General features: G+C 36.7%; 1 protein-coding gene across 1 annotated transcript in view; it reads right to left on the reverse strand.

Moving 5' to 3' along the window:
* The window catches only part of LOC123526956 (proteasome activator complex subunit 4B-like), a 73,748-nt gene extending 61,020 nt beyond the window's left edge, over positions 1 to 12,728 (reverse strand). Inside the window, exons 1-4 of the mRNA XM_053528603.1 lie at positions 12,500 to 12,728; positions 7,541 to 7,681; positions 2,251 to 2,367; positions 461 to 505 (exon numbers count right to left, since the gene is read on the reverse strand). Coding sequence (XP_053384578.1) covers positions 461 to 505; positions 2,251 to 2,367; positions 7,541 to 7,681; positions 12,500 to 12,693 — 497 coding nt within the window. The 5' untranslated portion in view covers positions 12,694 to 12,728. The remainder of the gene's footprint in view (positions 1 to 460; positions 506 to 2,250; positions 2,368 to 7,540; positions 7,682 to 12,499) is intronic.
* Between the last annotated feature and the right edge of the window lie 591 nt (positions 12,729 to 13,319).

A 13,319-nucleotide genomic window follows, 5' to 3' on the forward strand; every position in this document is an offset into this window, starting at 1 on the left:
AGAGAATATCATACGAGTGTCTTTTCATACTATATTAACTAAATGAGTTGAATACAATAACAAAATGCGAGGCTCTGCCAAGCATTTTATCAATTTCATTCAATGAGTTTAATAAATTCAATGTGAAAAGGCACAACTGTAATATTCATTTCATCACATGTAAGCTCTTCCTGCTGAAACATCAAAATTTCTTCATTCTTTACCTATTACAGACAAAATGAATTTGACCGACACATCCTATTCTTAAACAACATCAACGTCAAAAGTTTTATTACACTATAAATGTATTACCAAATTTATTTTATGGCTTAATTTCACTCCCACGATGTCAAACATGTGATTACTCTATGTCAATCAAGAGTTTTCCATTCTATGTAATACTTAGTATTAATATAGTAATAAAGGAAATGTGAGTTTTTGTGAAGTTGTTCTTAGTTTATCAAGACCTTCAGATACTTACGTTCTACAATCTTTTACCAATGTCTTCAAAACAGTTTCTATATTCCTGAAAAAGCAAGATATACAATCACTGTATACTATCCACGGAAATCAATATTTAGTCATACACAAAATAATGGTCAATGACATTATGTCTCACCAAAACACTTTATATACATAAACTAATCAATACAAAAAGATTGTTTTTATGTTTTTTCAAACTAACAGTTTAACCTTTACCCTGCTAAATTTCTATAATGAACTCATCCATCATTCAATTTGGGCAATATCATTTATTATTTGAAGGGGCTTTCACTGAAAATTTACTGACTGAATAGCGGACAGTGCAGACCATGATCAGCTTACACGAATGTGCAGGAAGAATCACTTGCCGCCAGCAGGCTAAAGTTTAAATTGTTCCCTTTAGCTGTCTTCCTATATTTCTGTTTCAAGCATATACTGCTTTTACTTCTTGATAAGCTAAATAGTAAACAAACACTGTTATCAAATGATTCTTTGCATGAATTGCTATACCATACATTGTGCTAAATGACAGGTAAAGTATGTCCAACAGTGCTCCAGCCAGGATTTGAAAAGGGGAGAGTGCTAGTGCCCGAAAGGTTTCCCCCTTGCACAGGCTGGGGGGAAGAGGGGGGTTTAGGGGATCCCCACAAGAAAATTTTGAAAAATAGAAGGCTAGAGAAGGCCTCTGATGCATTTTCAGCATAAAACTATTGTCTTGTATGTGATCCTGTTTTGACTGGAATCATTGTGTGTCATAGACAAACATAGTAATCTGTCAGAGTGAAACTACAGTTTCATTGGTGTGTGTGGTTGCTGTCCAACATAATATTTTGTTAGGATAAAGTAAAAACTTAGGGCCTGACATCCAGCAATAGTTTCTACTACTCACTGGCAAGCCAGTCAGTAAGTGGACAGAGTTAATAATGAATGTTTTTAATGTATAACAATTACTGCATAAATTGTCTACTAATCACATCATCATGTCTACTAATCATGCTGTTATTACGGTGTCTACTAATCATGCTATTATCAGTCAGATTCAGTGTCCACCAAGCATGTTTTTATGACAGTGTCTTGTAATGTTGCTGTTATCACAATGTCTACTTTTCATGTCATTATCAGTGTCTACTAAACATGCTAATATCAATGGCTTCTAATGGTACTATTTTCACAGTGTCTACTAATAATGCTATTATCACCGTGTTTGCTAAGCATGCTATTGATATCTCAGTGTCTACTGTCTAATCATGCTATAAATATCAAAATGTTTACTAATCTTGCTATTGATATCTCAGTGTCTACTGTCTAATCATGCTATAAATATCAAAATGTTTACTAATCTTGCTATTGATATCTCAGTGTCTACTGTCTAATCATGCTATAAATATCAAAATGTTTACTAATCTTGCTATTATCACAGTGTCTTAGTCTACTAATCTTACTATTAATATCAAAATGTTTAATAATCTTGCTATTATCACAGTGTCTACTAATCAAGCTATTACTTTCAAAATGTCTACTAACCCTGCTATTATCAGTGTCTACTAATCATGCTCTTAATATCTCAGTGTCTACTAGTCATGCTATTATGATATCACAGTGTCTACTAATCTGTCCAGTAATCATTTTGTAATCAATGTCTCCTTATCATGTTGTTCAGTGTCTACCAATTATGTTACTGTCAGTGTTAAACTATTATTATGCTATTATCACACTGTCTACTGCTAATAATATTATTATTACACCCCTTCCTCTATTACATAGGAGAGTAAATGTAATTTGTGTTACCCTGGGAACAGTTGCAGTCCATGTTGTTCATAACGTGAGTAGAGAACAGATTCTAGTAAGTTATGCAATGGCTTCCATTGAAGTGTCAAATCTTCCCTTGACAGTAACTTCTTCTTTCTATAAGTAAATTGTAGTCACAAACTATCATATTTATGTGTATGTGAATTAGAGACAAATGTATTGTAACTAGAATGTGTCTGTAGGACAAAGGGTGTGCCCCCACTGGTACATTTGTCACAAATAAGGGGCAATAATTCAAATGTTTGCAGTCTTAAGAGGGTATAGCCTCAACAAACATTTTACATAAAGCATTCATTATTCTAGGCCATATACTTTTTAAGCTATGAGATTGACAAACAAAAAATCCATTATTTTGGCTATATTAAGGGCCATAACTCTGTAATAAGCGCTAAGATTCTCAAGAAGAATGCCAAGTGTGCAAGGTCACATCATGATAAAGACTCAATTAGGTGAAAATGCATTTTTTACTATTTCAGGGGCCATAACTTTAAAAATAGGGGATGGAACCAGATGAAAAACAAGAGGGCCATGATGGCCCTATATCGCTCACCTGTTATCATTGCACTTGAGGACAAGAAGGTCCTCAGAAAAAATATCTAAGTCCAAAGGACAGGAACAGCAAAGGGAAGAAATTTAACCAAAAAGAAAAAAAAAATTTACAAGGTATAGATATGTCAAAATACACCTAAAAATTGGAGGTACCATCCATGTTGTACCACAGAAGTGGTCTCGGTTTTTCCCTATGGCCAATAATAAAAAAGTTATTAAAAATAAGCTATTTATAGTAATGTAAAAGGGAAGTAATAAAGAAAAAATATTGTAAGTGAACAAAAGAAGGATCTGCCAAATAAATCTGTTGACATAAATGAAATTTCAGATCAGTATCTTCATTAGTTAGGGAGATATACCCATTTTAATTTAAAATAAAGGGAGGTAATTTGACATAAAATCAGTCCATAGTTTTCTACCCTGATTGTCTCAGTCCAACTAATAACAATAATGAACTTTCAAATAAGTCCTATAAGTACTTACTGATATAAATCCATTTTGATTACAATCAGGGGAGGTAATTAGATATAAAATAACTCTGGAACCTACAATTGGATCTGATTTGTCATGGAATCCAAGATTTAATGTTGTTGAAGATATTTTGAAAGTTTGTATCAAATAAAACCATAAATGAAGTCTCTATATGGCTGCGAAAGCCAAAAAAGCCGATTTTGGACCTTTAAGGGGCCATAACTCTGGAACCCATGAAGGAATCTGGCCTGTTCAAGAAAGGAAGCAAGATCTTGTGGTGATACAAGTTGTGTGCAAGTTTGGTTAAAATCAAATCATAAATGAAGCTGCTATTCTGCAGACAAGGTCAAAATAGCTAATTTTGGCCCTTTCAGGGGCCATAACTCTGGAACCCATTATGGGATCTGGCCGGTTCAAGAAAGGAACCGAGATCTTATGGTGATACAAGTTTTGTGCAAGTTTGATTAAATTCAAATCATAAATGAAGCTGCTATTGTGCAGACAAGGTCAAAATAGCTAATTCTGGCCTTTTCAGGGGCCATCACTCTGGAACCCATAATGGAATCTCGCCAGTTCAAGAAAGGAACCAAGATCTTATGGTGATACAAGTTGTGTGCCAGTTTGGTAAAAATAAAATCATAAATGAAGCAACTATTGTGCAGACAAGGTCAAAATAGCTAATTCTGGCCATTTCAGGGGCCATAACTCTGGAACCCATAATGAAATCTGGCCAGTTCAAGAAAGGAACCAAGATCTTATGATGATACAAGTTGTGTGCCAGTTTGGTAAAAATCAAATCCTAAATAAAGCTGCTACTGTGCAGACAAGGTCAAAATAGCTAATTTTGGCCCTTTCAGGGGCCATAACTCTTGAACCCATTATGGGATCTGGCCAGTTCAAGAAAGGAACCGTGATCTTATGGTGATACAAGCTGTGTGCAAGTGGTTAAAATAAAATCATAAATGAAACCACTATCGTGCAGACACGAAATTGTTGACGCACGCACGCACGGACTGACGACGGACGACGGACGAAGGGTGATCACAAAAGCTCACCTTGTCACTATGTGACAGGTGAGCTAAAAAGAGGTGTGTAAGTTTATATCATGATAAAGACTCTTGCAAGTTTTCATCAACTTATATCAAATGCTTTTTGAGCTTAGCACGTCACAATGTGAAAATGTGCATTTTTGAATATTTCAAGGGCCATAACTCTGAAAATAGGGAGCAAAAGCAGACGAAAAATAGGAGGTGCACAAGTTCATATCATGATAAAGACTCATGCAAGGTTTAATCAATTTTCATGAAATACTTTTTGAGTTTGGTGCATGTCAAGGTGAAAATGTGCATTTTTGACTATTTCAGGGGCCATTACTCTGGAAATATGGGGTGGAACCATATGAACAAGAGGACCATGATGGTCCTGAATAGCTCACCTGTCCCCACGTGACCCACTTTTGAACTGAGTATGACATCGTTTTTTCTATTATTTGACTTAGTGACCTAGTTTTTGAGCTCATGTGACCCAGTTTTGAACTTGACCTAGATATCATCAAGGTGAACATTCTCACCAATTTTCATGAAGATCTCATGAAAAATATGGCCTCTACAGTGGTCACAAGGTTTTTCTATTATCTGACCTAATGACCTAGTTTTTGACCGCACATGACCCAGTTTCGAATTTTAACTAGATATAATCAAGGTCAACATTCAGACCAATTTTCATGAAGATCCATTGAAAAATATGGCCTCTAGAGAGGTCAAAAGGTTTTTCTATTTTTAGATCTACTGACCTAGTTTTTGACCGCAGCTGACCCAGTTTCGAACTTGACCAAGATATCATCAAGATGAACATTCAGACCAACTTTCATACAGATCCCATGAAAAAATATGGCCTCTAGACAGGTCACAAGGTTTTTTTTATTATTTGACCTACTGACGTAGTTTTTGATGGCACGTGACCCAGTTTCAACTTGACCTAGATATCATCAAGGTGAACAATCTGACCAATTTTCATGAAGATCCATTCCAAAGTATGGCCTCTAGAGAGGTCACAAGGTTTTTTCTATTTTTAGACCTACTGACCTAGTTTTTTATCACAATTGACCCAGTTTCGAACCTGACCTAGATATCAACAAGATGGACACTCAGACCAAATTTCATACAGATCCCATAAAAAATATGGCCTCTAGAGAGGTCACAAGGTTTTTTTATTATTTGACCTACTGACCTAGTTTTTGATGGAACGTGACCCAGTTTCAAACTTGACCTAGATATCATCAAGGTGAACATTCTGACTAACTTTCATGAAGATCCATGAAAAGTATGGCCTCTAGAGAGGTCACAAGGTTTTTCTATTTTTAGACCTAGTGAACTAGTTTTGGAACGCACGTAACCCAGTTTCGAACTTGACCTAGATATCATCAAGATGAACATTCTGACCAACTTTCATACAGATCCAATGAAAAATATGGCCTCTAGAGAGGTCACAAGGATTTTTTATTATTTGACCTACTGACCTAGTTTTTGATGGCACGTGACCCAGTTTCAAACTTGACCTAGATATCATCAAGGTAAACATTCTGACTAACTTTCATGAAGATCCATTGAAAAATATGGCCTCTAGAGAGGTCACAAGGTTTTTCTATTTTTAGACCTACTGACCTAGTTTTGAACCGCACATGACCCAGTTTCAAACTTGACCTAGATATCATCAAGATGAACATTCTGACCAACTTTCATAAAGATCCCATGAAAAATGTGACCTCTAGAGTGGTCACAAGCAAAAGTTTACGCACGGACGACGGACCCTGCGCGATCACAAAAGCTCACCTTGTCACTTTGTGAAATGTGAGCTAAAAATAGGAGGTGCGCAAGTTCATATCATGATTAAGATTCATGCAAGGTTTCATCAATCTATATCAAATACTTTTTGAGCTAGGTGCGTCACAAGGTGAAAATGTGCTTTTTTTACTATTTCAGGTGCCATAACTCTGAAAATAGGGGGCAGAGCCAGGCAAAAAACAGGAGGTGTGTAAGTTCATATCATGATTATGACTCATGCAAGGTTTCATCAATTTATATCAAATACATTTTGACCTAGGCGCGTCAAAAACTTCAGACGGATGGACAAGACCAAATCTATATGGGGGGAGGGGGGGGGGGACAAAAATGGAGTGTACAATTACCTCACATAATTTTGTTTTTTGCGATTATAAAGATTTGCAGTGAATCAGATTTTTTTTTCTCGTTATTTTTGAACTGCCAATTTCATTAAATGACAAACTAGTTTCTGCAATGAAGCAACTGTAGAAGATAATGGCTTTAATTAATCATTACAGAAAATGAACTAGAGCCATCTCCTCAATGATCATTTTGATCAGTTAAGTTTTACACTAAACCTTCTCTTTCACTAGACATAACTACAGACGTAATAATTCAGATATAGTGGTGGTGAAATCTGACTTTGACTTACTTGTCCATTTCTGGCAAAAGCAATTTTCTATTTTAATATCCGTTTAAAGGTTATACATTGTTAACAAAATATTGTAAAATTTTACTTGTCTGTATAGACTATTTGACAAGCTGGGCTGCAAAAATGATTTGGCCACCCCTGCAGATATAACTACTGTGTAACAAAAATGCAAGACAAGTCTGACAACAAACTCATTTGATGTCAAAATTCAGATGTAACTGCAGATGTCACAATTCAAACATACCAACAGACATAACTGCAGATGTTACAATTTAGACATACCAACAGACATAACTGCAGATGTCACAATTCAAACATACCAACAGACATATTTGCAGATGTCACAATTCAGACATACCAACAGATATAACTGCAAATGTCACAATTCAGACATACCAACAGACATAACTGCAGATGTCACAATTCAGACATACCAACAGACAGAAACTTGTGCAAATGTCACCATTCAGACATACCAACAGACATAACTGCAAATGTCACAATTCGGACATAGCAACAACGCCTCACTTTTTACCAGATGTTGCAATTCAGACAGAACTACAGATGTCATGATTCAGACATAACTACAACTGTGTTCAGCAATAGAATTCTTTTTTCTTTGAACTTAACAGAAACACTGAACAAAAAGTTTTTACAGATTTTTCTTGTCGTTTTATTTTTGCGACAAGTTTGGCCATGATTTGCAATATACCGTAATAATTTAGAGGATATCAACATGTCAAAAAAAAAGTGATGGGTAAAGTCAATAACTTACTTGAGAAGATGTGAGAGTTGTGTAGCAAACTTAGACACCAAAGACAACTCCAGGTCAGGAATTACTGTTAGCTCATACAGTAAATGGATAAAGTTGACATGGTCCTCTTTCGAAAACTTCAAACCATATAGGCGGATATATCTGAAAGTATACATGATTTTTAATGCAAACATACTGCTATAATTATGTCAACATGTAAACAAGAGCTCATAGAACACGAAATGCCCCCTTGATGCATTCAGTAACTGCGCAAGGAACAGAAATTATTTGGTTACTGTACACAAAAGTTCTACTGTTCTGGGTCAATATGACCTTGACCTATTGACCTCAAAATCAATAGGGGTCGTCTGCTGATCATGATCAATCTCCTTTCGTGATCCTAGGCCCAAGCATTCTCAAACAATCGTCCGAAAACAGTTTAACTGTTCCAGGTCACTGTGACGTTGACCTTTCCCCTCAAAAGCAATAGGGGTCAACAGTTGATCATAACTGTTGATCATGATCAACTTCCCTATCAATTTTCGTGATCTTCGGCCAAAGCATTCTCAAATTATCGTCTTGAAATGGTTCAACTGTTTGGGGTCACTGTGACCTTGACCTCTGGCCTACTGATCTCAAAATCAATAAGGGTCATCTGCTGGTCATGATTTATCTCCCTATCAACTTTCATGATCCTAGACCCAAGTGTTCTTGAGTTATCATCTGGAAACTGTTTAACTGTTCTGGGTCACTGTGACCATGACCTTTGACCTACTGATCTCAAAATCATTAGGGTTCATCTGCTGATCACAATCAAATTCCCTATCAAGTTTCATGATCCTAGGCCCAAGCGTTCTTGAGTTATCATCCAGAAACCGTTTAACTGTTACAGGTCACCTCGACCTTGACCTTTGACCTACTGACCTCAAAGTCAGTAGGGGTCATCTGCTGCTTAACCTCCCTATCAACTTTCATGATCCTGGGCCCAAGTGTTCTTACGTTATCATCCAGAAACCGTTTAACTTTTCCGGGTCACTGTGACCTTGACCTTTGACCTACTGACCTTAAAATCAATTGGGGTCATCTGTTGGTCGTGACCACCTCCTTATCAACTTTCATGATCCTAGGCACAAGTGTTCTTGGAGTTCTCATCCGGAAACTGTTTAAGGGCCGAGATAGGTAGCCCTGGAGAACTTTCTTTTGAGTGGCATCTATCATTAACTCCTGTTAGGCTCGGGTCATAAAATTCTCGATCTTGCAGCATTTCAATCATTATAATTTGCTCTGTAGTGCTAGGCATTGAATAATAACACCTGTATAAATTCTTGTGGTCATTCACAGACTTTTCTCTTTGGAAACCGGTCTACTATCCCTATCCCGTTTGTAATATGTCCATGGACAAGCAAGGTTTTCCATGGAAATTGCATGGAAAATATGCTACTGACACTGAAGTGTAAAGCCCTGGAAATGTTCCATGGAAAAGTGTCCTGTATTCCAGGGAAACACTGGAAAATTTCAAGACATACAGAAAGTTGCATGGAAAATGTCCCTGACTAAAAATGTGTATGGAATTTGTATGGAAAAATTCCCTTGACACTGTAGCATTTGCACTTAAGAGTTATTTTCAAATGTATTCCGATCAAGATAAGAACAATATATGTCATTTCTGGAGCCATAATTCTGGCGGTCATGGTCCGATATAACTGCTTCAAAGACCTAAACAGATCTTTTACACGTTTGGTCAAAATCAAATAACAAATAGGCCCGCTATGGCGCACATAAGACTATTGTGGATGGACAACAACAGGCAACAGAAAAAAGACATACTAAAAGCTGCACCTTTGGTCTGGTGAGCTACAAACATCTTGCAATTAATACTGACAACATAGTGGTTCCAAACTGTACTATAGTCTATTAATCTCTTGAATTGACTTGCATAATATGCATCACCTTACAGGGTTAGACACTAACTTATCTGAACAGGGTACACAAAGGAATCTCTACCTTTTAAATCTTGGGGTCCTCCTCAGGTTTTGGGATCCCTCTTAATATGATATATGAAAAAATCACAACAAATGTCAAAACAAGTCGAGAATTCTTATTTCAAATTTATATCACATAGATGCTTTACATGCATGCAATCTCTAAGCATCTGTTAACTGTCGATTTTTTATTATTCAGGACCAGCACTAACTTTCCACCTTAGGTACATACATATTTTAACTGCTTATTAGCAAAATATCTTACAATATTTTTCAAACAGAAATTAATCTTTATTTTTATTTATCATTGACCAAAAAAAACAGGTATCCTGACAGCACACCATCTTTTACAAGTTGGTGTTCCTCCTCAAAATTTGGGATCCTCGGGCCCCCGGGACACTGTTAGTGTCTAACCTTGCCTTAACCCCAAGTCAGCTAAATTTCTTAAATGGAATGGTCCATCATTCAATTTGGGCAATACCATTTTTTATTTGCGGGGGTGTTCATTGAAAATTTACTGACTGAATAGCGAACAGTGCAGACCATGATCAGCCTTTGTCTGCACTGATCGCAAAGGCAGAATCGGTTGCCTCCAGCAGACTAAAGGTTAATATCCATTCTAATATCAACACTGCAAATTATGTGTAAAACGTAAAAATGCATCTACCCATGTACATGACTGTATAAAGCATTCTAAAATTTGTTTATTTGGTACTTTTGGTCCAGTTTAATTCTCTGTACCTGGAAACACATTCAAGAAAAGTCTTTGAGGTAAAAAAACCATTAATTCCCTGAGAAACTGTTACAGCATGAAGTCATGCTGCAGTCAGCAGGCACTGTAATTTCTTTACAATTAATGTCAATCACAGAACAGTTCTCCAGGGCTACCAATCTCGGCCGTTAACTGTTTGGGGTCACTCACACTGTGACCTTGACCTTTGACCTACTGATATCGAAATCAATAGGGTCATGTGCTGGTTATGACCAACCTCCCTATCAACTTTCATGATCCGAGGCCAAAGTGTTCTTGAGTTATCATCTGGAAAAGGATTGGTCTACATTATTTTACCGACCGACTGACATCTACAAAACAATTTACCCCTCCTCCGAAGGGGGGCATAAAAATAATTCTACTTAATATACCTAGTTCACTTTACAGCATCTTAGGCAAATTAAAAATTATTTGTTAGATTCTCATCCCCTCCCGCCCTTGTCTGTAACTCTGTCCCCAATTTATTACTGTGAAATCACTGATATTCATTGGGGACTAATTTTCGTGAATTTCGTGGTTAAGTCAATCCACGAAATTTAATTTCAACGAACATGTAAATTCCCATATTTGTTTTATGTTTAAAAGTTGAAGTCCATGAATTTAGATCCACACGAAATTGCCATTTGGACCAAAACCACGAAATTTCATGTCCACGAAATTAAATGATTTTACAGTATTGGTAAAAAATATCTGGATTCTCTTATACTTTCATAAACTGTTAAACATCATCCAAAACTCCAGTTTTAAAGAATATGTTCAACAAACTGTGATAATACAAAGACATTTAAAACCTGATATAAAAGTTTACCATTACATTACATCTTGCAAGAAATTTCATGGAATATCAGCAGTCTGAAACTGCAAACAGACATTCTGACTCAAAAACTTTCTTAAAAGGAGAAGTCAGTTATATATATTCTTATTTAAATTTGATTATGATTAAAATTAAATATCTGTTGCCTTGACTCCAGTTTTAGTAATGTGTATGACACTAACATTTACATCTGTCACCAAGACTAACAAGCCATCCTCACTGTTACAAGCCATTTATTTAGTAGATTTGGATGTAATACCACAGGATTAAATATGTTATATTTGCAAGTGTCATCATGTCATATATGGCCCAAAAGGTGTACCTCTGCGCAAAGGCATACATCTACATCAGTGTTCGAAATTCACGGTAGTCCGACAGCCCGTGGCTACCAAATTTCAGCTCGGGCTACCGATTTTCCACAGGTACAAGCCCGACTGGGCTACCGAATTTTCCTCATTTGTTTAAAAAAACATGCTTATTAAACGAGTACTGCATCGTGATTTTCCAGACTGAGAAACGCTTATGGAATTATTGGTTTTTGCACTCTTACTTGTTGACAATCAAACACAGTGCCAAAGACGTAACCGCAGCTCTAATTGGCTGAATACAATCACCTCTAGCGTAACGGATAATTTGATTAGCTTTCACACTTCTCGCGAAAATCTCACAAGTACCTGCAGTAGGTGGAGCTTAAATTATGCTATCAGCGTGTGTGTAATGCGTATTCAGCACTCGGTATTACATCTTACAAATTGTCAACAGTCCGAGTTGCAGTAATTGGCGAGTGCGGATCCTAAAAAATCGGGCTTAACAGATTAGATTTCGTTTTGGCAAGGAGTGTCATGTCCGATGCTTTTGGACTCTGACGATGCTGATCTGGACTGGAGTATTTCGAGTTAAAAATGTTCAAAAACATGGCAAACATGTACTGTATGTCTTTTTTATTACTTAAACATGCATAGAGATGTCTGTAAACCAAATGTTATATGGTGCAAAAATTAAGTATTTAAAGGTGTTTAAGTTCGGGCTAGTGAAATTGATGTCGGGCTTGGAAAATTTTTAATCTGGTAGCCCGAACGGGCTATTGGATTCAAATCTGAATTTCATACACTGCTACATCATGTTCCCTCTACTTAGGGGTTAACAAATGGAATGATGCAATAACTTTATGGACCTAACAATCAGTATCCAAGTTTCTTTTTTTTTCCATTAATGTATGGGGCTCACTCTGGAGCACTGTCGTACATGGTGACTAGCTAGATGTGAGGTAATGCAATTTTGACTAAACTGTATCAGTTGTGTCATATGTGGTCTTTTCCAAGGAAATGACCGTCACTTTTCCCTCTTGTTTTATTCAACACTAACATATACGTTCTTTAACAAAAGACTTAAAAAAAAGAATTTCTCCTTACCTAGACAGCTGGCCAAACCAGTGACCTGCACCAACTTTGAGGTCTCTTAGCTGGACAGACCGACCAAGATTTGCTTTGATTTCCGCCAACACATCATTTGATTCTGCATCGATTGCTTCATTGTACGGAAGGAGTTTGTTGTAAATTATTTCTTTCTGAGGTTTAAACCCCAACAGCTGTTCTCGATCATCCATTTACAGCTTCTGACTGAAAATGTTACTCAGCATGTTTTATCGGACTTTCCTTTTGGCTATCCCTCTACCGTATACAATTATGGCTAGCGGTGAAAGGGTTCGGTTGTGTACCACTAAATTGAAATCTTCATACTATACTAAACTATGAGGCTTAGTTAATCCCCCGCCACGACAGGCTACGGGGGAGGGAAAGCAATGTTCTCTGTCCATCTGTCCGTACAATCTGTAACACTTTGATACTGATGATATAAAACAAATTCATGTGGCATTTTACCGTTTCTATCCATGGCATGTGAAATATCAAACAAAGCCATATTGCGTTTTACTATGTCTATCTGCGGCCTGTAAAATACTTCGATATTGATGATATCCTGTAAATTCATTCTCTATATATCGCCTGTAATACGCTTCAATATTGTGATATGCATCTCTATTAATGATATAAAATGAAGTCGTATGTCGTCTTTCTACGGGTATTCATGGCCTGTAGTTTACTGGACACAACGAGCACAGCCATAGAACATATCACTGTGTCTATTCTTTTCACGGTAATATACATCCTAAGTGACGATATAAGGCAAAGAGATATGTTATTTCACTGTGGATATCCATGGCCTGTCATACGC

The sequence above is a fragment of the Mercenaria mercenaria genome, chromosome 1 (genome assembly GCF_021730395.1).
Source record: "Mercenaria mercenaria strain notata chromosome 1, MADL_Memer_1, whole genome shotgun sequence".
Classification (NCBI taxonomy): Eukaryota; Metazoa; Mollusca; class Bivalvia; order Venerida; family Veneridae; genus Mercenaria; species Mercenaria mercenaria.